We start from the raw sequence: 27,223 nt of genomic DNA, 5'->3' as shown, positions 1-27,223 counted from the left end.
TCATGGTTCTCATCTCATCTCATTATCTCTAGCCGCTTTATCCTTCTACAGGGTCGCAGGCAAGCTGGAGCCTATCCCAGCTGACTACGGGCAAAAGGCGGGGTACACCCTGGACAAGTCGCCAGGTCATCACAGGGCTGACACATAGACACAGACAACCATTCACACTCACACCTACGGTCAATTTAGAGTCACCAGTTAACCTAACCTGCATGTCTTTGGACTGTGTGGGAAACCGGAGCACCTGGAGGAAACCCACGCGGACACGGCGAGAACATGCAAACTCCGCACAGAAAGGCCCTCGCCGGCCACGGGGCTCAAACCCGGACCTTCTTGCTGTGAGGCGACAGCGCTAACCACTACACCACCGTGCCGCCCAGGCGGTGTTTAGGACTGGTAATTACTAACACTGGTATGGTGGCAGGCATGCACAGGCCCGAAACCATCAGAAAACTACTCGATGGGTTTCATTATGTATCCACACTATGCCTATGGGGCGCTGTGGCAACCCCTAATCGGGAGCAGCCAAAAGAAGAAGAAGACTATGCCTATGGGGTGCCACGATTAACAAATGAAATGAATTTGACCAGACAAAACATGGAATATCTTGATTTCATCTTGTCTGCAATGAAATGCAAGTCAAAGTAAATTTAGAAAGCACTGCTTTCCTTTTTATTTACATTCTCCATACTGTCCCAACTTTTTCTGATATGTGGTTTTAAAATAAAATGCACAGTTTAGATTGTTATTCAGTAAGAAAATTGTTTCTGAAGCGTCAGACATCTGTCTCACTACACACGTGCAGATGAGAGACTGCCATTGCATAGAGAAGCTGTCTCTTTGCCCCTTTGATTCAACAGTGCCCTTTATGAGCAATTTATGAATTGCAGATTAGTAATACAACCCTGTAACAGCTTCCCTAGTACAGTGGACACTGAAACAGACAGGTGGGATTAAGGTCACGTTTGTTTTTATTTTTAACTGTTAATTAACACAAAACATGCTTGTAGTAATCCCTGATGTGGGTGGGGCACAGAAGCACGACAGGCAAGAGTTAATGTTCACACAGACACTTTATTTTGCTGTTTTCCTTACCTTTTCAGCTTTTCTCAGTCGCACACGCAACACACGCGTGTTCTGGTCAGGGAAGAGATTCTTCTCTCCTCGCCCCCTCCCTTTATACTCCATCCCTGCAACAAACAAACACACACACCACACACACACACACACACACTAATTGACACCAGGTGTAATGACTTAGCCACTTACCTTCCCCGACCCCGCCCTCCATTCACAGACTGCTGCTTGGCCACACCCCCGCTGCCACATACCCCCACTGCCCGACTCAGGCCGGGGAGCCGTCCGGCCTGAAGCTGACTCCTCCCCGACAGGACATGAAGTCCGCCACCAGCATCTGTGCCCCCGGCCTGTGAATCACCTTGAACTTAAATGGCTGGAGAGCGAGATACCAACGGGTGATCTGCGCATTGGCATCCTTCATCCAGTGGAGCCACTGGAGGGGTGCGTGGTCCAAACAGAGAATGAAAGGGCGCCCCAGCAGGTAGTATCGGAGGGCGAGGACCGCCCACTTGATGGCGAGACACTCCTTTTCAATTGTGCTGTACTTGCTTTCGCGCATCGACAGCTTTCGGCTGATGTACAGCACCGGGCACTCCTCACCCTCCACCTCCTGGGACAAAGCGGCCCCCAGCCCCCTGTCCTATGCATCAGTCTGCAAAATAAAGGGGAGAGAGAAGTCAGGGGAGTGTAAAAGTGGCCCCCCACACAGTGCAGCTTTTACCTCAGAGAAGGCCTGTTGGCATTGCTCCGTCCACTGGACCGGATCTGGAGCCCCCTTTTTAGTGAGGTCGGTTAGCGGGCTGGTGACATCCGAATAGTTAGGTAGAAACCTACGATAATAGCCAGCCAGCCCCAAGAACCGCCTCACCTCCTTTTTGCTCTTGGGCCTCGGGCAGGCTGCAATCACTGCAGTCTTGTTAATTTGGGGACGCACCTGCCCATGACCCAAGTGGAACCCCAGATACTGTACTTCCACCAGCCCAATCGCACACTTTTTCAGGTTAGCTGTGAGGCCCGCTCGCCTCAGCGACTTTAGAACAGCCCTCAGGTGTTCCAAGTGCCGTGGCCAATCATGACTGTAGATTATTATGTCATCTAGATAGGCGGCCGCGTAGGCAGCATGAGGGCGGAGGACCCTTTCCATAAGCCGCTGGAACATAGCGGGCGCCCCAAACAACCCAAAAGGGAGCATGACAAATTGGTGTAAACCAAACGGTGTGGAAAAGGCCATTTTTTCTCGGGATAGAGGAGTCAAGGGGATCTGCCAATATCCCTTGGTTAGATCCAGTGTCGAATAAAAGCGAGCAGCACCTAACCGATCAAGCAACTCATCAATGCGAGGCATTGGGTACACGTCACATTTAGACACCGCATTGACCTTTCTATAGTCCACACAGAACCGGACCGACCCATCGGTCTTGGGAACCAGGACCACTGGGCTGCTCCAGTCACTGTGGGACTCCTCGATTATGCCCATTTCGAGCATGGCCTTGAGTTCATCCCGAACCACCTTTTTCTTGTGTTTGGGCAAGCGGTAAGGGCGGCTATGCACTACCACCCCTGGGAGCGTTTCGATGTGGTGTTCTATGAGGTGGGTACGACCCGGAAGGGGCGAGAACACGTCGGAAAATTCCTTCTGTAACTTGGCTACCTCCATGAGTTGGGTCGGCGAGAGGTGGTCTCCACAAGGGACCGGAGTGGTCCGAGATGTTATCTTTTTTACCTCCGGCCCCAGCTCCGCCTTCTCTGGGACTACCGACGCCAACGCCACGGGGACCCCCTCATTCCAGCATTTTAAAAGGTTGAGGTGGTAGACTTGCAGTGCCCCACCCCTATCCATTCGCTTCACCTCATAGTCGACGTCCCCGACTCGTCGTGTGACCTCGAAGGGCCCTTGCCACTTGGCGACTAATTTACAACTCGACATGGGCAATAATACGAGTACTTTGTCTCCCGGTGTGAACTCTCTAAGGCGCGTGCCCCTGTCATACAGCCGGCTTTGACATTCTTGTGCCTGCCGTAAATTCTCCTGGGTTAGGTGCGTGAGAGTGTGGAGTTTTGCGTGCAGGTCAAGAACATACTTGATTTCATTTTTACTTGATGAAGGTCCCTCCTCCCAATTTTCCCGCAGCACATCCAGAATGCCACGCGGCTTACGCCCATGTAATAATTCAAAGGGAGAAAACCCGTGGAGGCTTGTGGGACCTCTCATACTGCGCATAACAGGGGCTCGAGCCACTTATCCCAATTATGCATGTCTTCCCTTACGAATTTCTGGATTGTTTTTGAGTGACTGGTTAAATCGCTCTACTAATCCATCTGTTTGTGGGTGATAGACACTGGTGCGGATAGACTTAATCCCCAGTAACCCATACAGCTCGCGCAATGTGCGTGACATAAACGAGGTGCCTTGGCCTGTCAGGATTTCTTTCGGAATCCCGACCCGGGAGATAAAGCGGAAGAGTGGCTCTGCAATACTGCGTGCTGAGATATCGCGGAGAGGCACTGCTTCCGGATATCGCGTTGCATAGTCCACTAGAACTAAAATAAAGCGATATCCCCATGCTGACCGATCTAATGGCCCAACGAGATCCATCCCAATTCGCTCAAACAGAGTCTCGATTAGAGGAAGAGGGCGCAACGGCGCTTTTGGAGTGGCCGCAGGATTGACTAATTGGCATTCACGGCACGCCGCACACCACCGACGGACATCCCCGTGAATCCCTGGCCAATAGAACTGGGCCATTATTCGGGCTAGTGTTTTGTCTTGCCCCAAGTGTCCAGCCATGGGATTAAAGTGAGCCGCATGGAATACGAGTTCCCTACGGCTCTTTGGGATTAACAACTGGGTTACTTGTTCCTTAGTTTGAGTGTCCTGCGTCACTCGATACAATCTCTCTAATAATGGCAAAATAGGGGAAGGTCGGTGCCGTGCTCGGCTGAAGAGTTTGACCATCGATTACTCTCACTTGGTCAAACGCATGCCGCAGAGTCTCATCCCGCGACTGCTCTAACGGGAAATCCCTAAGGGACTCCCTGAGAGAGGGAGGAGGAGCGGGCTGCTCCTCACTCTGACACGGTATCAACGTGGACGGCTCTGCGACAGCTTCTCCAGCCAATGCCACACCGGGATCTTCCCATGACCTACTAAGGCAGGACCCACTATGTGTTAAATACTCCTCCATTAATTCTTTAAATCCCAGACAATCAGTTCCCAAAATCAACGAGTGGGTAAGACGAGTTCTAACCGCCGCCTTTATTCTATGAGTTTGGCCCCGGAATAGAATATGGACAGACACTAGCGGGTAATGGTGAACATCCCCATGCACACACAACACCTTCACCACTTGTGCTCCCCCCAATGCCTCACCTTGCACCAGGCGTTGGTGAATTGAGGTCTGATTACAACCGGAATCCACCAAAGCATGATATGTATCCCCTTGAATACTCACCGGTATGCGATATGTTCTGGCCCGATCGGGGGCGGTTTCTGGTGCATCGGGGATCCGGATGACAGCACCCACCTCCCTTGCGGAGCTCTGACTCTGGAGACGCTCCGATTCCCCGCCGCGCCAGCACACCGGCCCAGGCTTTCCCTCTGCACTGGTGTTATGGGTGTCACTCACCTGAGGGGGAGACAACACAGACACAGAAGAGGGAGATGGGAGGACACCATGGGTGCGACGGGCCGGCTGGGGAGGAGCCAGCCGTCACCTTCGTGGCTGGGGAATGGGGTGGAGAGGGGGACAAGAGACAGGAGAGAGAGAGAGAGAGAGAGAGAGAGAGAGAGGGAAGAGAAGTGAGGGGAGACGCCTCGTCTGCCTGCCGTCAGAGCCGCCTCCAGATGGTCCTCCGCCAGCTCGATGGCTCGTTCCAGCGACGCCGGGCGGTGACACTGGACCCATTCCGCCGTTGCTTCTGGAAGTTGAGAGATAAGCTGCTCCAGTGCCACCAGATCGATGATCTCCTCGGCGTCGCGGTCTTCCGCCCTCAGCTTCCGCCGGCAGGCGTCCAGGAGTTGCTGGCCAAATGCAAATGGCCGGCCGACCTCCTCTAGTGTCAGCGTCCGGAAGCGCTGACGGTGTTGCTCCAGGGAGCGGCCGAGCCGCTGCAGGATGGCTTTCTTTAGGCCCGCATAGACCAGCCGGCTGTCAGCAGGGAGCTGCTGCGCTGCGAGCTGTGCCTCACCAGTCAGGAGCGGGAGGAGGCGCACCATGTGCTGTTCCAGCGGCCACCCCCACACCTCGGCTGCTTGCTCAAAGAGAGCGAGGAACGCTTCTGGATCGTCCCGCAGTCCCATCTTTGTGAGGGTGGTGGCAGCGGTGGCCGACAGCCCGGCTGGCATGAGCAGGTGCCGGAATGCCTGGCGATCTTCCTGCTGGGCCAGCATCAAGGCTTCAAAGCGTTGCTGCTGCTCCTTCCGGAGGGTGATCAGTGCTTGATGCTGGTTCTGCTGGGTGGTAGCAAGGGCAAGGATGAGCTCTTTGAACAGGGAGGACTCCATGGGGTGGTTCTCTTCTGTGTCCCGGGTTTTGGCACCACTGTAGTAATCCCTGATGTGGGTGGGGCACAGAAGCATGGCAGGAGAGAGTAAGTGTTCACACAGACACTTTATTTTGCTGTTTTCCTTAGCTTTTCAGCTTTTCTCAGTCACACACACAACACACATGTGTTCTGGTCAGGGGAGAGATTCTTCTCTCCCCCTCCCTTTATACTCCATCCCTGCAACAAACAAACACACACACACACACACACACACACACACACATTAATTGACACCAGGTGTAATGACTTAGCCACTTAACTTCCCCGACCCCACCCTCCATTCACAGACTGCTGCTTGGCCACGCCCCCACTGCCACAATGCTTTTCAGCAGTCTCAAAATAAACTTCTGTGTGCCACTGCACAGACATGATTTCAGCCAGGGGAAGAGATCCTCACTCTCTGCTCCTCTCCCCTTTTATCTGCTCCTTCTTATTGCATACAAATGCACACACAGACAGCACCTTAATTTACAACAGGTGCTTGCAATTTGCCACTCACCTTCCTTGGCCTTGCTCTCCATTCACAAACTGCCGCTTGACCATGCCCCTGCTGCCACATACCCCCACTGCCCGAATCAGGCTGGGGAGTCATCCGGCCTGCAGCTGACTCCCTCCCCCCCGCCAGGAGAGGTAGCCCACTACCACCATCTGTGCCCCCGGCCTGTGGACCACTTCAAACTTAAAAGGCTGCAGAGCCAGATACCAAAGGGTGAACCGGGCACTGACATCCTTCATGCAATGGCGCCACTGGAGTAGGGCGTGATCCGAGCAGAGGGTGAAAGGGCGTCCCAGCAGGTACAGTAATAACAGAGGGTGAGGACTGCCCACTTGATGCGCAAGCACTCCTTCTCGATGGTGCTGTACTTCATCTCCCACATGGAGAGCTTGCGGCTGAAGCACAGCACGGGGTGCTCATTTCCCTCCACTGTTTGGGACAACACAGCCCCCAGCCCTCTGTCTGACGTGTCAGTCTGCAACACAAAAGGGAGAGAGAAGTCAGGGGAGTATAAAAGTGGCCCACCACACAGAACAGCTTTTATCTGGTTAAAGGCCTGTTGCCATTGCTCCATCCTCTGGACTGGATCGGGCACTCCCTTTTTAGTGAGGTCAGTCAGTGGGCTGGTGATGTCCGAAAAATTAGGCACCGACTGCCTACAATCACCCGCCAGCCCAAGGAACTGCCTCACCCCCTTTTTGGTCTTGGGTCTTGGGCAGGCCACAATCGCTGCAGTCTTATCAATTTGGGGACACACCTGCCCATGACCCAAGTGGAAGCCCAGATACCGTACTTCCACCCGTCCAATTGCACACTTCTTCAGGTTGCTGTGAGCCCAGCATGCCTCAAAGACCTCAGTACAGCCCTGAGATGTTGTACATGCTTTAATTAATAACAATTAATTATTATAATTATTAAATAAACAGCCCTGGTTGCTGTCTTTCAGTCATCATGTGATCTGCCATTGTCTTAGAGCCATAACCTACAGCCACACTAATTAAAGGTGCAACAAGGAAAAGATGAAAACTACTCATGCATCTCAAACAGTTAGAATATTGTGAAAAAGTTCAATATTTTCAATCAGTTATTTAAGAACATGAAAATGCAAATATTTTACTCATTACACATAAATTAAAATGTTTCAATCATTTTTCTACTTCAATTTTGATAATTATTGCCTACAGCACAAAAATTATAAAAATATTTCAAATTATGAGAATATTTCATTTTGTTTGAGTAAAGCACTATAAATACCGTGTATCTCTTGATCTACTTCAGTATGCACAACCACAATCATGGGGAAGACTGCTGACTTGACAGTTGTCCAGAAGACAATCATCGACACCCTCCACAAGGAGGGTGAGCTACAGAAGGTCATTGCTGAAAAGGCTGGCTGGGAAAGGTGCACAAGCAACAGGGATGACCGCAACCTTGAGAGGATTGTCAAGAAAAGTCAATTCAGGAACTTGAGAGAGCTTCACAAGGAGTGGACTGAGGCTGGTGTCAGTGCATCAAGAGCCACCACACACAGACAGCTTCAGGAAAGGTGCTACAACTGTTGCATTCCTATCAAGCCACTCCTGAACCAGAGACAATGTCACAAATACCGTAAATCCTCTAATATAGGCCGGGGCCTTTATTTCACTCAAGTGCATCTTGGTCCAGGCCATTATTGGAAGGAGGCCAGAATTAGAGGCAGGCCTCTATTTCTGTTTGAGCAAAACAGACTACCAGTGGAATGAATAAAAACGAGATTTTGTGTCTATTTGAACCTAAAAAATAGGTTGATGCTTGGTTGCCTGGTTACCACCAGACCTACCGGTAATCACAATCAGGGGCGCCTGCAGGGTTGAACTGTAAGGTACGCACTAGCGGTGTAATCCCCCCCCCCCAAAAAAAAAAAAACGCTTGCGTGCTGCAGTTTCTATGAAGAGTCGATCTATAGGCTTATACACAAAACAACGATAGAACTTTAACTTGAAATTGAACAATAGCCTTCCATGAACACAGGCTGATATTTGAACAACATATGTGAACTACACACGACAATAAACAATAAACTCTTTATAGCCTCGATTAGAATCTAGTGAACTTGCTCAGCACTACCGCACGCACGACTCTGACACACACTGTAGCGCAACGTGGGGTACATAGACTCGTTGAAAAACTCCTCGGGTATTTTTCTGAGTTTACCGAAAATCAGAGTAGAAGGAGCCACCCACCCTCTGTCTGGTTTGAAGCGGTTCTGTAGGACATTGAGCTTTACAGAGTCCGGTGCACATTTTAAGGCATCTGGTTGAAGTTTACCTATGTCTGATAAATCTGATGTCAGTGATAGCGGGCTGACTCGTGGCTCATTAGTAAAGCTATCTGATGGCTCATTTGTCAGCAAGGTGGAGCAACCATCTACTTCTGATCGTAAGGGACATGGGGAGATGTAGGTGTTCTTATATGAAATTCACTGGATGTATGGCTAGTTTCAAACTCAGAGGTAGATGAAGGCAATTCCCTCAAAGGAACTGAGCTAGCATCCAGCTGCAGCGTACTGCTGCTCGGTTGCGGAGGAGTGGAAGCTGCCGGTGCCGTGTTACTAGCTGATACTGGAGAGGACTGGCAAGCAGATGACACCCCTGGATCACTGCTTTTGGACTTTTTCGTAAAAGTCTGAAACAAGCTCGTTTGTTTCAGGGTTCGTTTACTCATTTTTGACTCGCTTCTCAATAAATTCTCGCACAAGCTCTGACTACTGACGATTTTCTGTCTCCGTTTCTCAAAACTGGAGAGAATCTCAGTGGTGCAAGAAAAGTATATCTGCATTGACCAATGAGCTTTCTTGGTCACGCACACCCCGCCCACTCCTGAAGCACACAAATGCGCCGGCACACACACGTCTCTCTCTCTCTCTCTCTCTCTCTCTCTCAAATTATGTTGCATTGCCAAAGCATTCAGGTAACAATTATAATAAAAAAAATATATCTCTCTCCCCAAGGTACGCCTAGTGCATACGGCCATACGCCTGGCGGCGCCACTGATCACAATTGTCTTTCAGATCGGAACGATTGTGTAAGGCCACTATGATCTCAGAAACATCGTTGGTTATAGCCCCGGCCTGTATTAGAGTCCGGCCATTATTTACCTCCTCCGACAGCGAGACCGGCCAATATTAGAGTCCCGGCCAGTAATGGAATACAGGCCAGTATTAGAGGATTTACTGTATCCTACCTGGGCTAAGGAGAGAAAAAACTGGACTGTTGCTCAATGATCCAAATTCCTCTTTTCAGATCAAAGTATATTTTGCATTTCATTTGGAAATCAAGGTCCTAGAGTTTGGAGGAAGAGTGGAGAGGCACAGAATCTAAGGTGTTTGAAATCCAATGTGAAGGTTCCAGAGTCTGTGATGATTTGGGGTGCCATGTCATCTGCAAGTGTTGGTCCACTATGGGTTTTTTTTAAACTCTTTATTTATAGATCATTTTCATCTTTTAATACAGGAAGTTAAAAGAAAAGACAAAAACAGAACATTGAACAATTACCCATATTCAAGGTCCGGGGGTGATCAGTAAATCCAAAAGACAAAGTATCATACCCAGTACATACATACAGTCTCATTCATTAGCTAAATAGGCTTGCCATTTCTGCCATCATTTTTCCCCTAGATCTTTTTGGAGTCTGACTGAGTAAGTCATTTGCGCTAATACATGTAGTTGTTTTACAATATTAACAAAAGAATCTATAGTGGGGGCATTTTTCTGGAGCCAGCATTTTGTGATGGCCTTTTTACTTGCAGCCAGCAAGACCCTAAGTAGGTATACATCAGCTCTACTCAACCCATCTGGCATATTCCCAAGGTAGAGAGTTGTGAATGATACATTCAAATTAAAACATAGAACCTTTGAAATAATTTTTGCCACTGCCCTCCAGAAAAACTGGATGGAGGGGCAGGACCAAAAAATATGAGCATAATCAGCAAGGACCTCTCCACATTCTCTCCAGCAGGCCAGTTGTGTACCAGTCTGTTTGGACTTCTGCTTGGGAGTTATAAAAAAACAAATTAAGCTTTTCCAACAGAAGTCTCTCCAAGTCCAAGAGTTGGTGGAGGATGACTGTATTTTTCAGGCGTTCAGCCATAGGTCCTCTGTAATCACAATGTTCAGCTCTTTTTTTCCCATCGTTGTTTCGCATAGTCTGTAGAGTCCTTCTTCAATGAGGTGATGCTATGGTATAGCTTGCTTATAAGTCCTTTAATATTCCCAGAGTTATATGCATCCATAAATATATGAATAATTGCTGGTGGCTCTGCTGTGTTGCAACCTTTCAGTTTTTTACAAAAATAGTCACGGAGCTGTAAGTACCTGTAAAAGTCATGTCCATCTAGTCCATACATTTGACATAAATTGTTAAAGCTGTTAAGTTCCCAGTTTTTAGCAATTTTGCATACAGCAGTAACACCATAATAGGTCCATTGTTTATACCTATGATCTAGTCATGCTGGTGTGAATTCGGGGTCATACGCTGGCCATCTAAGTAGTTTTATCTGTTTTTGGAGTTCAATTTTTTAGCCACCTCCACCCATACCTTCAATGAGCAGTTAACCCATTGGCTCTCCGTATGTAATATTTTTTCCTCCATTCCCACACAACCAAGCAGTGATTGTATTGGTACATCTGTTAATGATAACTCCATAGTTTTCCATTTAGCCTCATAAGAAAGGTTACACCAATATACTAGGGTCTCAGTTGGGCTGCCAAATAGTAATCCCTTAAAGATGGGAGGGCCTTACCACCCCTCTCATCCGGGAGCTGAAGGGTGGAAAATTTAACCCTTGATTTCTGTTTATTCCAGATGAATCGTGAAATATGTTTATTCCACTCTCTGAATTGTTTCAGAGGGATTTACACTGGCAATGATAAAAAGAGATATAATAACCTAGGAAGGATATTCATTTTTATTGATCTGCTACCGAAGTCAAGAGGCAGCAGGCTCCACCCATCAAGGTCTTCATATATTTCTTTGTTAATACGGTTACAGTTAATATTGAATAATTGTGTCATGTCTTTAGGCAAACTCACTCCCAAATATTTAATACAGGGTACGCTCCAATTAAACTATACATTGCGTTGAGTTCTTCTGTAGGTGTGTAATTAAATGTCATAACCTGTGTTTTATGTATATTTAGAGCATATCCTGAATATTCCCCATATGTTTTCAGCATTTTCATTAATAGAGGCAGGCCTAAATTAGGATTTTGTATTGTGATCAATACATCGTCTGCGTACAGACTTATTTTATATTCCCCTTCTCCCATGGAAATACCTTCTAATTCTGTCTGCTGACGTATTTCTTGGGCTAGAGGTTTGATGAATAAATTAAATAAGTTGGGGCTGAGAGGGCAGCCCTGCCTGCAACCACGTTGTAAAGTTATAGAATCAGACAGACTGCCATTAACTTTAATTCTCGCAGTGGGGGAGGCATAAAGTGCCTGAATACAGTGTATAAAATCCTTACTAAAATTAAATCTCTTCATAACTAAATACAGAAATTCCCACCCAACTGAATCAAACGCTTTTTCCGCGTCTAAACTGAGAATGATAGCACTAATTTGGTCTTTGTTAATCTGTTCGATGGTATGTAAGGCTCTTCTTATGTTGTCCTCTCTCATTAGCCGCTTTATCCTTCTACAGGGTCGCAGGCAAGCTGGAGCCTATCCCAGCTGACTACGGGCGAAAGGCGGGGTACACCCTGGACAAGTCGCCAGGTCATCACAGGGCTGACACATAGACACAGACAACCATTCACACTCACATTCACACCTACGGTCAATTTAGAGTCACCAGTTAACCTAACCTGCATGTCTTTGGACTGTGGGGGAAACCGGAGCACCCGGAGGAAACCCACGCGGACACGGGGAGAACATGCAAACTCCGCACAGAAAGGCCCTCGCCGACCCCGGGGCTCGAACCCAGGACCTTCTTGCTGTGAGGCGACAGCGCTAACCACTACACCACCGTGCCGCCCTTATGTTGTCCTATGTCTGCCTATTCTTTATAAATCCCATTTGGTCCTCGTCTATTAACAGGGGCATTACAGGTTCCATTCTTTTTGCTAAAATGGTGGCATACAATTTATAGTCTGAATTTAAAACACTAATAGGTCTGTAACATTTACAGTCCACTCTGTCCCTGCCTTCTTTGGGGATCACAGATATGAAGGCCTCTCTCCAGGAGGGAGGGAGCCTCCTTTTAGAATATAATTAAAACTAGAATCCAAATAAGGGAGCAGGTGATCTTTCATTGACTTATACCATTCTAGAGGAAAGCCATCCGTGCCGGGTGATTTGTTAGTGTTCAGACTTGAGATAGCTTTACTTATTTCCTTCTTTGTTATCGGTGAAATAAGTTTATCATTAGCTTCTTTACCTAGTGTGGGAAGGTCTAAGGAGCTCAGAAATTCAGCAGCTGCGTGGTTGTCAACCTGTTCTGGTTGAGAGTATAAGGATTTATAATATCTTTCAAATGCTTTTTGTATGCCTTCCAAATTGTTAGTAATTTTATTTGTAGTAGAGTCTCTAATCTTGTGGATGGTGTTTTCTGCCTGTTGTTTTTTGAGCCTCCAAGCCAACAGTTTTGCAGCCCTAGGGCCAGCCTCATAATATCTTTGTTTCATGAATCTTATATTTTTCTCCACCTCCTCACCTAGTATTTTATCTATTTCCTGTTTAGTATGTCTGATTTGTTGTATAATCGAGGGTTCTTTATTTGTTATGTGTATTTGTTCCAGGTCTCTCAGTTTTTCCTGTAAACCAATTAATTTTTGGGTTTTCATCTTTTTTAGTGCAGCTGTCCTGGCTATAATCTTCCCCCTAAGAACAGCTTTAGCTGCATCCCATAATATGCAGGGGTTTACTTCACCATTATTATTATCCTGCATGTATAATGTCAAGTCTTTCTCCATTGAATTTCTACAGGCATGGTCATTTAGCAAACCAGTATTAAGACGCCACAAAGTTTTTCGCTGTCTACCATCTAAATGTAAAGTTAGAAAAATCCCTGAGTGGCCTGAAAGATCCCTCTGACCTACTCTGCAATATTTCAGCCTATGTAAATCTTTGTTATACATGAAAAAATAGTCAATCCTTGAATGGGCTGTATGTCTAGCCGAATAAAAAGTATAACCTGGAGTTGAATCATTCAGAGCCCGCCATACATCAATAAGTCCCAAGTCTTTCAGTACATTGTTTATGCGTTTTTCAATCAAATTCCTTCTTCTTATTCTATTAGTTGTATCTAAAGAAGGGTTCAGAAGTATATTAAAATCTCCTGCACAAATGAGAGTCCCATACGTTTGTGATGTAATTAGTTCAAATATCCTTTTGAAAAATGTTATATTGCTCCCGGGGGAGCATAGACATTAAACAATGTTACTTCTTTCTGGTCTATCTTCCCTTTTACCAAAACAAATCTACCTTCTCTATCATTAATTTGGGATATTAATTCGAGTTTGACACCATCTGAAATCAATATAGCTACTCCCCTTCGTTTCCCTTTCTCATATGATGAGAAGAAGGTGTTTCTAAACCCCATCTTTTTAAGTTTTTCATGTTCAGCACCTGAAAGGTGCGTCTCCTGCCAAAATGCCACATTTATCTTTTCTCTTTTTATTTTAGCTATCATTTTGCTTCTTTTGACCGGGTTATTCAGCCCATTCACATTCAGAGACAGTATATTATAGTGTTGATAATGCGTCAGTCTTACATTTGAAACATTCTTGTATCGCCCCGGACCATTGGTAACAAACAGTACAGTATAGAACAAAACTTTGTAGAACAGAGAACTGAACTTCCATCAGAAAAGCTGTCATGTCGCTTTAGACAGTGAGGGGGCTGGCCACAAAGTGGGGCCCTCAGTAGTGGAAAAAAAGAAAGCTTGGTGGCTCTGTCTTTTGCCCGTGGGCATCAGCCTATGTTTTAACTAAACATCATTATAATGAGATAATGGGGAAATTATGATGAAATATCTCACTCGTCCCTTGCTGTGGCTCTTGGTTCCGTTCTGCGGTACTCTTTCAACTTCTCCCGAATCTGCTCCTGGAACCGGTGCTTTTCTCCACTGGGTCCGACCTCCGTTGTCTTCCAGGGTAGAAGCTGAGCCAGTGTCTCTTCCGAGATGTCTTTGCTCTTGGTCCTGCCGCTGGGGATCTCGCCCACCGTATATCCTCTCCTCCGCAGGTCTTCTGCTGCTTGTGCAGCGCTGTTGTACATTACAGGGCCCGTTTCAAAAAAAGCACGCATTCTTGTTAGTGGGGTCTGGAAACATATGCCATTATCTCATAGTATTTTCTTGATGGGTATATATTCCTTTATTTTGTTCTGCACCTCAGTTGCATAATCATGATCAAAATACACCTGTTTGTTTTGAACAAGGAGCTCTTTTTTCCAGGCAGCATGAAGTATCTTTTCTTTGACAGAGAACTGGAAGAAACGAACCACCATTGAGCGTGGTGGGGCACTCGGTGGTGGTTTCGGTGCCATGGCGCGGTGTGCACGCTCAATCCCCAGTCCACGGCCAAGTTCGCTCCCCAGCTCTGTCTTGATGAAGTTTTCAATAAAAGTCACTGCTGACGTGCCCTCGGCGTCCTCGGGGACACCATAGATCCTGATATTATTGCGCCTGGAGCGCCCCTCCAGATCGGTCACTTTTTCTTGTAGCGCCCGCTGATTAGTAAGCAGCTGGGTGAGGGTATCTTTGACTCCGATGTCCCATCTTTCCATGTCGAGCATGTTTTCCTCCATCTGGCCTACGCGTTCCACTGCCCCTTCAATTTGGCCTGTCACATCTTGTATTTTCCGGTTTACTTCTGATATAAATTCGTCCATTTGTTTTTTAATATCTTCCCTGAAGCACGTGTGGAAGTCTGAGAGGTCTTTTTTCAATTCGGCCTGGAGCGCTGCTATTCCCGTAGTCATAACTTCACTCACCACCGTGCGTATTGAATCCAAAGTTTCGGTCTCTCTGCGGCCTCCATCTTGTTTTAGAGTTTCGCTAGCTTCAGGCTCCGTCTCGGATTCTCTTTCAAAGTTACTGCATAGTTCATACCCTCCTTTCTTGACTTTGTCCCCACTCATCGTCGAAGCGAGATGCAATTTTTTTGTGTGTAGTATTAATGAGTTATGAAAACTGAATTTAAGGCTGATGCCCGGAGCTCAATGACTATGCTGCCATACCGTGTAGCACGCCACTGGAAGCCATCAGTCCACTATGTTTTATCAAGTCCAAAGTCAATGCAGCCATCTACCAAGAGATTTTAGAACACTTCATGCTTCCATCTATTGACAAACTTTATGGAGATGCTGATTTCCTTTTCCAGCACCTGCCTACAGTGTCAAAACTACGACCAAATGGTTTGCGGACCATGATATTACTGTGCTTGATTGGCCAGCCAACTCACCTGACCTGAACCCCATCAAGAATTTATGGGCTATTGTCAAGAGGAAGATGAGAAACACCCGATCCAAAAACACAGACAAACTGAAAGCCACTATCAAAGCAACCTGGGCTTCAGTAACACCTCAGCAGTGCCACAGGCTGATAATCTCCATACCACACCACGTTAATGCAGTAATTCATGGTAAAAGATCCCCAACCAAGTATTGAATGTATAAATGAACATACTTTTCAGATGTTGGACATGCGTGTATTGTAAATCCTTTTTTGATTGATTTCAGGAATATTCTACTAATTTGAGATACTGGATTTCTGACTTTTGTAAGCTATAAGCCATGATCATCAAAATTAATACCAAAAAAGGCTTGAAATATTTCACTTTATGTGTAATGAATGTAGAATATATGAAAGTTTACCTTTTCTAATTAAATGTTGAAGAAATGGGGCCGCACAGTGGTGTAGTGGTTAACACTGTCACCTCACAGCAAGAAGGTTCTGGGTTTGAGCCCAGCAGCTGACAAGGGCCTTTCTGTGTGGAGTTTGCATGTTCTCCCTGTGTCTGCGTGGGTTTCCTCCGGGTGCACCAGTTTCCCCCACAGTCCAAAAACATGCAAGTTAGGCTAATTGGTGGCTCTGAATTGACTGAGTGTGAATGGTTGCTTGTTTCGAGGTGTTAGCCCTGCGATGACCTGGCGACTTGTCTAGGGTGTACCCTGCCTCTTGCCCATAGTCAGCTGGGACAGGCTCCAGGTTGCCTGCTACCCTGTACAGGATAATCGGCTACAGATGATGGATGGATGGATGGATGATGAAAAAATGTACTTTTTCACGATAATCTAATTATTTGAGATGCACTAGTATTTAAAAAAAGAAAGAAAAAAAACGCAAATATGCCAGAATGCAATCAGACTATGATTGTGCAGTCTTTCATACTAACTTATTTCTAAACATAAAAAGGCAGCTACAATATCTTTACCTTCGACTTTACTGGCATGTTGTGTGACACCAATTTGTCTCTTTATTTTACTTTATTATGATTAACTTAAGGGCGGCATGGTGGTGTCATGGTTAGCACTGTCGCCTCACAGCAAGAAGGTCCTGGGTTCGAGCCTAGCGGCCGGCGAGGGCCTTTCGGTGTGGAGTTTGCATGTTCTCCCTGTGTCTGCGTGGGTTTCCTCCAGGTGCTCCAGTTTCCCCCCCAGTCCAAAGACATTCAGGTTAGGTTAATTGGTGGCTCTAAATTGACTGTAGGTGTGAATGGCTGTTTGTCTCTGTGTCAGCCCTGTGATGACCTGGTGAATTGTCCAGGGTGTACCCTGCCTCTCACCCATAGTCAGCTGGAATAGGCTCCAGCTTGCCTGTGACCCTGTAGAACAGGATAAGAGGCTACAGATAATGGACGGATGGATGGATGGATGAATCATTGAATCTGAATTTGTGAACACTGAAAAATAACTGAATATAGATACCTTTTTTTTCTTTTTTTTTAAAATGTGAACTTTAATATGTGAATCTCAGTACACCGGGGGGAGATTCTGAGGGAGGTTCATTATCTCATCTCATCTTATTATCTCTAGCTGCTTTATCCTGTTCTACAGGGTCGCAGGCAAGCTGGAGCCTATCCCAGCTGACTACGGGCGAAAGGCGGGGTACACCCTGGACAAGTCGCCAGGTCATTACAGGGCTGACAGGAGGATCATTATAAATAAATAAATAAATAAATAAGTGTGGTTTCCAACCTGCTATATTGGCATGCTGTGTGACACCAGTTTGTCTTTTCAACATTATTTTATTTTATGATGATTAACTTAAGGCACTCTATATAAACTTTTGCAATAGTATTGATTGTTGAGATAAAGGGATTACAAGTGATCTAGCTACAATAGTTTATCTTACACAACTTTCATTACTTTTTCAACTCTTATTAATCACTCGCACAAATTATTTTGTTAAAATATTACATTTTTGTCTTTAGATATTTCATGGTGACATTTCCTGCAGTAATCGAGTCTGGCTCTGATGCTAAGTTCTGTGTGAGTCTTTTGAAGCCAAATGAAACTCTGCAACTGAACATTGATCTGGTTCACAACAACCAGAACAGAACTCTTTTGCAAGAGACAGTGGAAAAGGAGATTCACCACTGCTCTCATTTTGAGGTCAGAAATCCCACAGACTATAATAACAACAACAGCAAGAATAGTTGTTATTTGAGTCTTTCTTTCTTTTTTTCTTTTTTTAAGTATTGTTAGTGATTGATGTGGTTTAACATGGTTGACATTTTCACAGGCTCCACAGGTTGAAGGTGAATCAGTGCAGGAGATCAAAGTAGAAGTCAAAGGTGAAAGCTTTAAGATTACAGAGAAAAGGAAAGTGATGTTTAAATCCTACAACACATTGGTATTTATTCAGACTGATAAACCAATCTACAATCCAGGTCAAACAGGTGATTGATTCCTGCAAAACTTAATATCCAGCTGAACTGATAAAGGTTTATTTTTTTACCGATGGTGCAGCTCAAAATGCCACATTTCTCTACCATTGTTTTTCAACAGTGAATTTCAGAATTGTCTCTATGGATTCTACTTTTATTCCAATTAAACAAAAGGTAGGAGTCAAAGTCTCTACGCCTCTAAGTGTGTAAGTTTTGTGCAGAAAAGTAAGTTTTATCATTCATCCTGTCCTACAGTATGTGTTTACATTTAACTATACAAGAAGGATATCCACTGTTTAAATTTGTTTAATTTTTCTATACAAAGATTAATATAACACTTATTTTTGTGTAATATATTTGTATTGTATTGATATTCTAATAAATTAATGTAGAGCATTAATGTACAGGATGATGTTAGAATTTGATAGTTTCTTAATCAAAGTTATGCACTGTTGTATTCTCCACATTGTATTTACAGTACAGCTCAGTAATTCTTGAGGTAAGTAAATTAAACTATCCATAGTTTTAATTTTGTGACACAGTTGTTCACTTTTAATATTTGTACACATTGGTAGCTTACTCTTTAATATTTTCATGAACCAATCAGGATAATCATGGTAACAGGATTGGTCAGTGGACGAACGTGTCCTCAACAGGCCTGATACTGCAGCTTTCTCATGAGCTAAATGCTGAAGCTCCACAAGGCTATTATTCATTGACTGCTAAAATTGAAAACAGGTTGATCACACACCAACTTAAGGTGGAAAAGTATGGTAAGTTACACTTTTAGTAGAGTACCTTTTTTGTTGATACAGAAGTAACTAACATAATTTACTGTAATAAAAATACATTTGGCTTTTAGTTTTACCCAAGTTTGAGATTACAATAAAAGCACAAGAAAAACACAGCATTGGTGAGGAGGAACTGAATCTGGAGGTTTGCGGAAAGTGAGTGACAGTTTAATGGGAAAACCACTAAAATAAAGTTTTAAACTTTTAAATTTGTTTTGTTCCTTTACTTACTTTAATTTAAACATTTATCTTTTTGAAACACATTTAAGAACAACATTGTATGGATAGTCAATATAAATATCCAGGATACACAAATATACAGTGGTGCTTGAAAGTTTGTGAACCCTTTAGAATTTTCTATATTTCTGCATAAATATGACCTAAAACATCATCAGATTTTTTAGGGTGCTTTCACACCAACAGCAGCTGGTGCACACTAAACAGTCCATTCGAACCAAAAGCTCTTAGTTCGGTTCGTTTTTGTCAGTGTGAAAGCATCAATCGCACTCGGGTGGGTAAATCAAGTGGACCGAGACCTCCAAAAAGGGGTGGGCTCGGTCCGCTTGATTCCGCACCAAATGTCAACCTCTGGTGCGGTCCCTCTGGTGAGAACGCGAACCTGGACCAACTCAGGCCTAAATACGCATAATACGCACATTTTTTCATTGAAAAGTGGGGTGTGTCTACACTGGATATAATGTAAAAGGCTGCCCACACTAAGAATATTAACTATTTTAATAACTATAACTGTAAAGATAATGATGTGAGCATCTACACAATGTGATCATTATAACGTCCTGTAAACAGTGGCATCAGGCACACGCGCGTGCTCCAGCTCTGTCAGCATTCTGTCAGTGGGAAATTCAGATTGCCCTGTATTAACCTACAGCATAACAGATTCTACAGTAAAAGCCGTCTGGCTTGTCAGGCTAACAGACTATAGCCTACCTTGTGGGTCTTTGGAAAGGTGCTTGTCTCATCATCAGCAGGACAGCATTGGTGAAAAATAGCGCGTCTCCTCTGCCTGAAATGACGCGCTATACGCCTTCGGCGAATCCAGTATATCCGAAGATTGTTCTCCAGCTGCAGCTGCGACTCATTCAGGAACTGGATATTTTGCCAGAAATGGGTAATGTCGACGATATAAAAAGCAAGGACCAGTGCAAGAAACAGTGTGCGAACGTGTCGCTCCATTGTGAAAGTCCAAATTGGCGCTTATCCCACCGGAAGATGACGAAACGTCATTCAGACCAATTTGGTTTGTTTGCATGTGTGAACGCAGACCACACGCAGTCTGTATGATACAATGTAACAATTTTACTGCCTGGTGCGGACCAAATAATCGAACTAGTGGTGTGAAAGCGCCCTTAAACTTTATTCTTCTTTAACCATTCATTGGTAGAACGACTTGTGTGCTTAGGGTCATTGTCTTGCTGCATGACCCACCTTCTCTTGGGATTCAGTTCATGGACAGATGTCCTGATATTTTCCTTTAGTATTCACTGATATAATTCAGAATTCATTATTCCATCAATGATGGCAAGCCGTCCTGGCCCAGATGCAGCAAAACAGGCCCAAACCATGATACTACCACCACCATGTTTCACAGATGGGATAAGGTTCTTATGCTGGAATGCAGTGTTTTCCTTTCTCCAAACATAACGCTTCTCATTTAAACCAAAAAGTTCGATTTTGGTCTTATCCGTCCACAAAACATTTTTCCAATAGCCTTCTGGCTTGTCCACATGATCTTTAGCAAACTAAAAACGAGCAGCAGTGTTCTTTTTGGAGAGTACTGGCTTTCTCCTTGCAACCCTGCCATGCACACCATTGTTGTTCAGTGTTCTCCTGATGGTGGACTCATGAACATTAACCAATGTGAGAGAGGCCTTCAGTTGCTTAGAAGTTACCCTGGGGTCCTTTGTGACCTCGCGGAATATTACATGCCTTGCTCTTGGAGTGATCTTTGTTGGTCGACCACTCCTGGGGAGGGTAACAATGTTCATGAATTTCCTCCATTTTGTACACAATCTGTCTGACTGTGGATTGGTGGAGTCCAAACTCTTTCGAGATGGTTTTGTAACCTTTTCCAGCCTGATGAGCATCAGCAACGCTTTTTCTGAGGTCCTCAGAAATATCCTTTGTTCGTGCCATGATACACTTCCACAAATGTGTTGTGAAGATCAGACTTTGATAGATCCCTGTTCTTTAAATAAAACAGGGTGCCCACTCACACCTGATTGTCATCCCATTGATTGAAAACACCTGACTCTAATTTCACCTTCAAATGAACTGCTAATCCTAGAGCTTCACATACTTTTGCCACTCACAGATATGTAATATTGGATCATTTTCCTCAATAAATAAATGATCAAGTATAATATTTTTGTCTCATTTGTTTAACTGGGTTCTCTTTATCTACTTTTAGGACTTGTGTGAAAATCTGATGATGTTCTAGGTCATATTTATGCAGAAATATACAAATTCTAAAGGCTTCACAAACTTTCAAGCACCACTGTAGCCTATTTAAAAAAAAAAGTTCAAATCAACATTCATTGCTTGTGCATGTTTTAGATACACTTATGGACAACCAGTACCTGGTGCAGCACTGGTGCAAGTGTGTCGTAAATTTATACTGGTACAACCTTATGGTCATAATGTTGGTGCCCCTTTGATTTCACCATGCCTGGCTGAAACAGTGAAGGTGAATTTTTTTTTTTTTTGGTTTTTTTTATCTGAAATAGATCTCACCATGTATTTGTTATTTGGTTTTCCCTATAGATGAATCAGACTGGTTGTGCCCTCCTTAAACTGAATGTATCAGCTTTCATCAATTCTGAATTTGAAGGTAATTTTGAGGACAAGCTTAATGCTACTGTTACACTAACAGAGGAAGGAACAGGTGAGTCAGTAACAGAGCCAACAAAGTCAACTCTAAAATGTTTTTTTAAAATTCAAGATTAAAATATTTAAAATATAAAATACTTTTATAACACTGATTCATGAATAACAACTTCCATGTTGCATTTTGTTTCTTTTGTTTAGAATTGTCCATTGTAAAATCTGTAATCATAGAGCTCACTTACCAAATTGGTCAAGTGGAACTTTTGGATTTACCAAAACATTTTGAACCGGAAAGAGTTATAGAAGGAAAAGTAAGAGTTTCATGCTTTTAAATTTACACTGAACCATTGACATTGTTTTATATTTGTGATGTTTTTGACAGTTTTCAGCAAACTAACAGCATTTTTTTTAACTTTCCCTGATTAACAGATTAAAGTTACAACCTTCAGTGGAACACCAGTTCCAAACAAGAAGGTTTATCTTTTGGAAGGTTACTGGTCTAAGAAGATACTACTCAATCTCACTACAGGTAGTAATGGATTGGCAAACTTCTCAGTTGCTTCACCTGAACCTCCTACTCCAGAGATAACATTGACGGTAGGGTATGATGACCTAAGCACTCACAAAATTTTTAAAGTCATTTCAGTAGATCTCAAAAACAAATGTTCCTGTTTCATTGTTATCTAGGCAAGTGTCTATCCAGACGGAAATGACCAAAGATACAAAACACCATTCTTTGCAAATGTTGATGCACGTATACAGCTGCTCCAACCTGCCACACCTTACAATCCAGTATTCAGTGAACTGTCAATTGAGAGCTCAGAGGAACTGTTTAAGTGTGGTACTGAAATTCCCATAACTGTTAATTATTATATTGTCGGGGAAACTACTGAAAAATACAGCATTGACATTATATACACGGTAAGTACATACTGTATAATTGTAGATACAGTAAAACCTGCATGACCTAGATTCCAGCAGCGTAATTGAAACGCACCTGACAGTGATCATCATATATTTGGCCTCTCCAATTCAGGTCTTATCTAAAGGAGCCATAGTCCATCATGGGCATAAAAAAGTTGAAGTGGAAGACTCTACAGATGTCAGAAAAGGCAAAATCTCATTCAAACTGTCTGTTTTTGCTGAGCTGGCTCCTGTACTGCAGGTTCTGGCATACTCTGTCCTGCCCAGTGAGAACGTCATTGCTGCTAGCAAGAATTTTGATGTGGAAAAATGTTTCAGAAATAAGGTAATGCTAACACATTCATTATCATCTTTTTATATGTAATCAATTAGTTTGCAGTCAGCCATGAAATTGTTAAACCTGCCTAAACTTGTTTTCATCACGGACTCCAGGTTTTGCTACAGTTCTCTCCCTCTAAAGCAGTTCCTGGTGAGAAGAACACTGTTGAGCTCACGGCTCATCCTGGTTCACTGTGTGGCCTCAGTATTGTGGATCAGAGTGTGTTCATCTTGGAGTCTGGAGCACGCCTAAACACTGACAAGGTGAAGTTAAGATTTACGGAATCTTTTGCACATACACACGCTTGGATTTTGAGCCTGTTTTAAAATCTAGTGCCCTCTAAGAGTGATGAAACTAAGTAATAAATAAACTAAATTAACTGTATTTTTTTTTATTCCTGTTTAATCCTTAAATTTGCTCATAACAAAAATGTAGTTTTCAGAATTTTCAAATCACATTTGCATTTCAAATTGTGAAGTTGTCAGGAGTGCTCTAAATGTTCTAATAAACTCTGACCAAGATAAAGCAGTTACTGAAGATAAAAGATTAAATAGTAAAATAAAATAAAATTTTGATAAATCTGGTACCATTTTGGTACGTTTGGTACTATCTTGGTACACGGCATTTCTCTCTCTCTTTCTTTTTAACTGATTCTTTGGAGTAACTGTTGCTGAAACTAAGCCCCTTAAACTTCATAAGGTCCTTAGTTTCAGTTAAACTTCATATCTTCATGCCACCGTATAAGGTTCTTTATATTATATGGACACATCCACAAAAAATATGCAAGTTAATCAAAAGAATTTTAATTTTGAACCAGTTTGCCATTTTGACAATGTACATCTAGTAAGCGGGAAAACACTGGAAGTGACCTCATTGGAGTGAAACATCAGGAATTATTATAGATATAGGCCACTTTTTCCATGGAATAAAAGCATGTATTCTATTCCCTTCTAGCAGGTTTATTGATGGCATGCAATATTGTTATATCCTCCGTGTATTGCAGCACTCTCCCCAATGGAGAATGAGCATGCAATATTGTTATAATATTGCACATTGTCAAGACAACACGATATCACACATCGCACAGCTCATGCGAAGATCCAATGACAACTTTTCTGCTGCGTATGCTCACAATCATGTCTTTGTCGGCCGGGAGAGAGAGAAGATAGGGCTAATTCAGTATTCGGTTTAAGCACTAAATAAATAAACTGGAAGTAAAGACGCGCTGAACACCCGAAAGGCTACCAAAACTTCATTATATATTCTTCATGCATATTTACAAGAGAAAAACCGACCAACGGTCATCGAAAAACTGGAAAAGACGCACGTCGGAGACGTAAAACTTCCATGCTAGCGAGTGACTCGGACAGTTTGTATGTAAATATGGCCGTAAGGTTTGTTTCATTAAAAGAGGAAGATTTAAAGAGAAAGACGTGCTGAACACCCAAAAGGATACCAAAACTCCACTGGATATTCTTCATACATATTTACAAAAGCAAAACATACCAACAGACATCGAAAAACTGGAAAAGAGAGCAATAGCAGAAATTTTGTCAAAGTTCTACTCGGAGGCGAGGAAATGTGACAGAGACATTTACAAGAGGACTTCATTCAAAGACTTCACTCAGCAAAGCCCTTTCATTTTGAATAACGTTGTAACAATTAACTACTACCAAAAATAACTTTGACCTTGCACTGTCAACCTGTATATAGCTTGTATATCAGTTGGGTTATTGTTCAGGCTTTTTGTAATTGTACAATTTTTATTGTTGGAACTTTGACTTTGTACATGTACAGTGGATTGACAAAACATTGAATGAAATTTGATCAGAATCATTATTCAATATCTGTAAGTCTCTCTCTCTCTCTCTCTCTCTCTCTCTTTCCCTCCCTTAACTTTTTGTAAAATCTATAATTGTTCCATCATATATAATAATAATAATAATAATAATAATAATAATAATAATAATGGCTAGCTTTTTTCGTGGTATATCAGATACAGTGCCTTGCAAAAGTATTCATATCCCTTGAACTTTTTCACATTTTTCCACCTTACAACCACGAACTTAACAGTTTTTTATTGAGATTTTAAGTGATAGACCAACACAGAGTAGCACATAATTGTGAAGTGAAACAAAAATGATAAATGGTCTTCAGAATTTTAAACAAATAAAAATCTGAAAAATGTGATGTGCATTAGTATTCAGTCCCCCCCTGCATCAATACTTTGTAGAGCCACCTTTTGCTGCAATTACAGCTGCAAGTCTTTTGTGGTATGTCTCTACCAGCTTTGCACATCTAGACACTGAAATTTTTGCCCATTCTTCTTTGCAAAATAGCTCAAGCTCAGCCAGATTGGATGGAGAGCATTTGTGAACAGCAATTTTCAAGTCTTGCCACAGATGCTCAATGGGATTTAGGTCTGGACTTTGACTGGGCCATTCTAACACATGAATATTCTTTGATCTAAACCATTCCATTGTAGCTCTGGCTGTATGTTTAGGCTCATTGTCTTGCTGTAAGGTGAATCTCCTTCCCAGTCTCAAGTCTTTTGCAGCCTCCAACAGGGTTTTCTTCCAGGATTGCCCTGTATTTAGCTCCATCCATCTTCCCATCAACTCTGACCAGCTTCCCTGTCCCTGCTGAAGAAAAGCATCCCCATAGCATGATGCTGCCACCACCATGTTTCACAGTGAGGATGGTGTGTGCAGGGTGATGAGCAGTGTTAGCTTTCTGCCACACAGCGCTTTGCATTTAGGCCAAAAAGTTCAACTTTGGTCTCATCTGACCAAAGCACCTTCTTCCACATGTTTGCTGTGTCCCCTACATGGCTTCTTATGCCTGTTTTTCAACAATGGCTTTCTTCTTGCCACTCTTCCAAAAAGGCCAGATTTGTGGAGTGTACAACTTATACAGTAGTTGTCCTGTGCACAGATTCTCCCACCTGAGCTGTGGATTTCTGCAGCTCCTCCAGAGTGATCATGGGCCTCTTGGCTGCTTCTCTGACCAGTGCTCTCCTTGCTCGCTCTGTCAGTTTAGGTAGACAGCCATGTCTTGGTAGGTTTGCAGTTGTGCCATACTTTTTCCATTTTTGAATGATGGATTGAACAGTGCTTCTTGAGATGTTCAGAGCTTGGGATATTTTTTTATAACCTAACCCTGCTTTAAACTTCTCCAGAACTTTATCCCTGACCTGTCTGGTGAGTTCTTTGGTCTTCATGGTGCTGTTTGTTCTTCAGTGTTCTATAACAAACCACTGAGGCCTTCACAGAACAAGTGTACTGTATTTATGCTGAGAGTAAATTATACACAGTAGGACTCTATTAACTAATTAGATGACTTCTGAAGGCAATTGATTGCACTGGATTGTATTTAGAGGTATCAGAGTACAGGGGGCTGAATACTAATGCACACCACATTTTTCAGATTTTTATTTGTTTAAAATTTTGAAGACCATTTATCATTTTCGTTTCACTTCACAATTATGTGCTACTCTGTGTTGGTCTATCACATAAAATCTCAATAAAAAACTTTTAAGTTCGTGGTTGTAAGGTGGAAAAAGTTCAAGGGGTATGGATACTTTTGCAAGGCACTGTATATTCCATTCAGCTGGCATGATATTGAACTCGTCTTTGACTCGTTCAGTATCATGCTAACTGAATGGAATATACCTGATATACCACGAAAAAAGTCAGCCAATATTATTTTAAAATATTTGAGGGGTCGATGTGTGTGTAGAAGGAGGCAAATCTATGCTTTCTTATATTAATTATTAAATAATAACATATATAAGGTGCTCCACTGCAAATATTTTTATTGCCAAGTACTTTCTGACAAATAAATAATCCACTTGCACGTGCAGTTGATATTGATTAGTTATGTACAGTGTGCTAACCAACAACCCAGCTATATGTAACAGTAACTTATAACTATCCTTACCTTACTAGGCTACATACTTGCTCATAACTTATTTGAAGAGTTTGAAGAGCATACATCACATACAGTTAAAGTGTTAGGTATTTAGATCAAACAATTTGGTATGCTTACATAAAAACAATTAAAAGTTCAAAGAAAACCCATTCACCTCAGTTTGATGAATAGGGAACATAGCTCATGTTTTGATTCATAATCATGGTTGCCAGATTGGGCTGGATTAATCACTGTTGTCTTTATGTTACTGTCCCATCTATTTAGGTTGAATGCAGTCTTGATTTTTTGAAGGTGCACAATGATGCAAAATAAAAAATAAGAATAATAATTGATAATTCCCCTCAAATGCATTAAAACTAAAGTCACAAGCCTGGTTTGAAAATGTAAGGAGTAGAAAGTACAGTAATTTATTTTACAATGCAG

General features: G+C 43.2%; 1 protein-coding gene across 1 annotated transcript in view; it reads left to right on the top strand.

Moving 5' to 3' along the window:
- The first annotated feature begins 11,064 nt into the window (after positions 1–11,064).
- Positions 11,065–27,223, top strand: part of LOC132901466 (alpha-2-macroglobulin-like) — a 40,499-nt gene continuing 24,340 nt past the window's right edge. The window contains exons 1-14 of the mRNA XM_060943876.1: positions 11,065–11,115; positions 17,537–17,717; positions 17,848–18,004; positions 18,114–18,166; positions 18,471–18,491; positions 18,600–18,765; positions 18,855–18,939; positions 21,358–21,487; positions 21,565–21,685; positions 21,829–21,938; positions 22,057–22,224; positions 22,315–22,548; positions 22,664–22,876; positions 22,984–23,133. Coding sequence (XP_060799859.1) covers positions 17,544–17,717; positions 17,848–18,004; positions 18,114–18,166; positions 18,471–18,491; positions 18,600–18,765; positions 18,855–18,939; positions 21,358–21,487; positions 21,565–21,685; positions 21,829–21,938; positions 22,057–22,224; positions 22,315–22,548; positions 22,664–22,876; positions 22,984–23,133 — 1,782 coding nt within the window. The 5' untranslated portion in view covers positions 11,065–11,115; positions 17,537–17,543. The remainder of the gene's footprint in view (positions 11,116–17,536; positions 17,718–17,847; positions 18,005–18,113; positions 18,167–18,470; positions 18,492–18,599; positions 18,766–18,854; positions 18,940–21,357; positions 21,488–21,564; positions 21,686–21,828; positions 21,939–22,056; positions 22,225–22,314; positions 22,549–22,663; positions 22,877–22,983; positions 23,134–27,223) is intronic.

This window comes from Neoarius graeffei, chromosome 17 (assembly GCF_027579695.1).
Source record: "Neoarius graeffei isolate fNeoGra1 chromosome 17, fNeoGra1.pri, whole genome shotgun sequence".
Taxonomy (NCBI): Eukaryota; Metazoa; Chordata; class Actinopteri; order Siluriformes; family Ariidae; genus Neoarius; species Neoarius graeffei.
The sequence above is the reverse complement of the archived record's forward strand: the minus strand, read 5'-3'. Positions and strand labels throughout refer to the sequence as shown.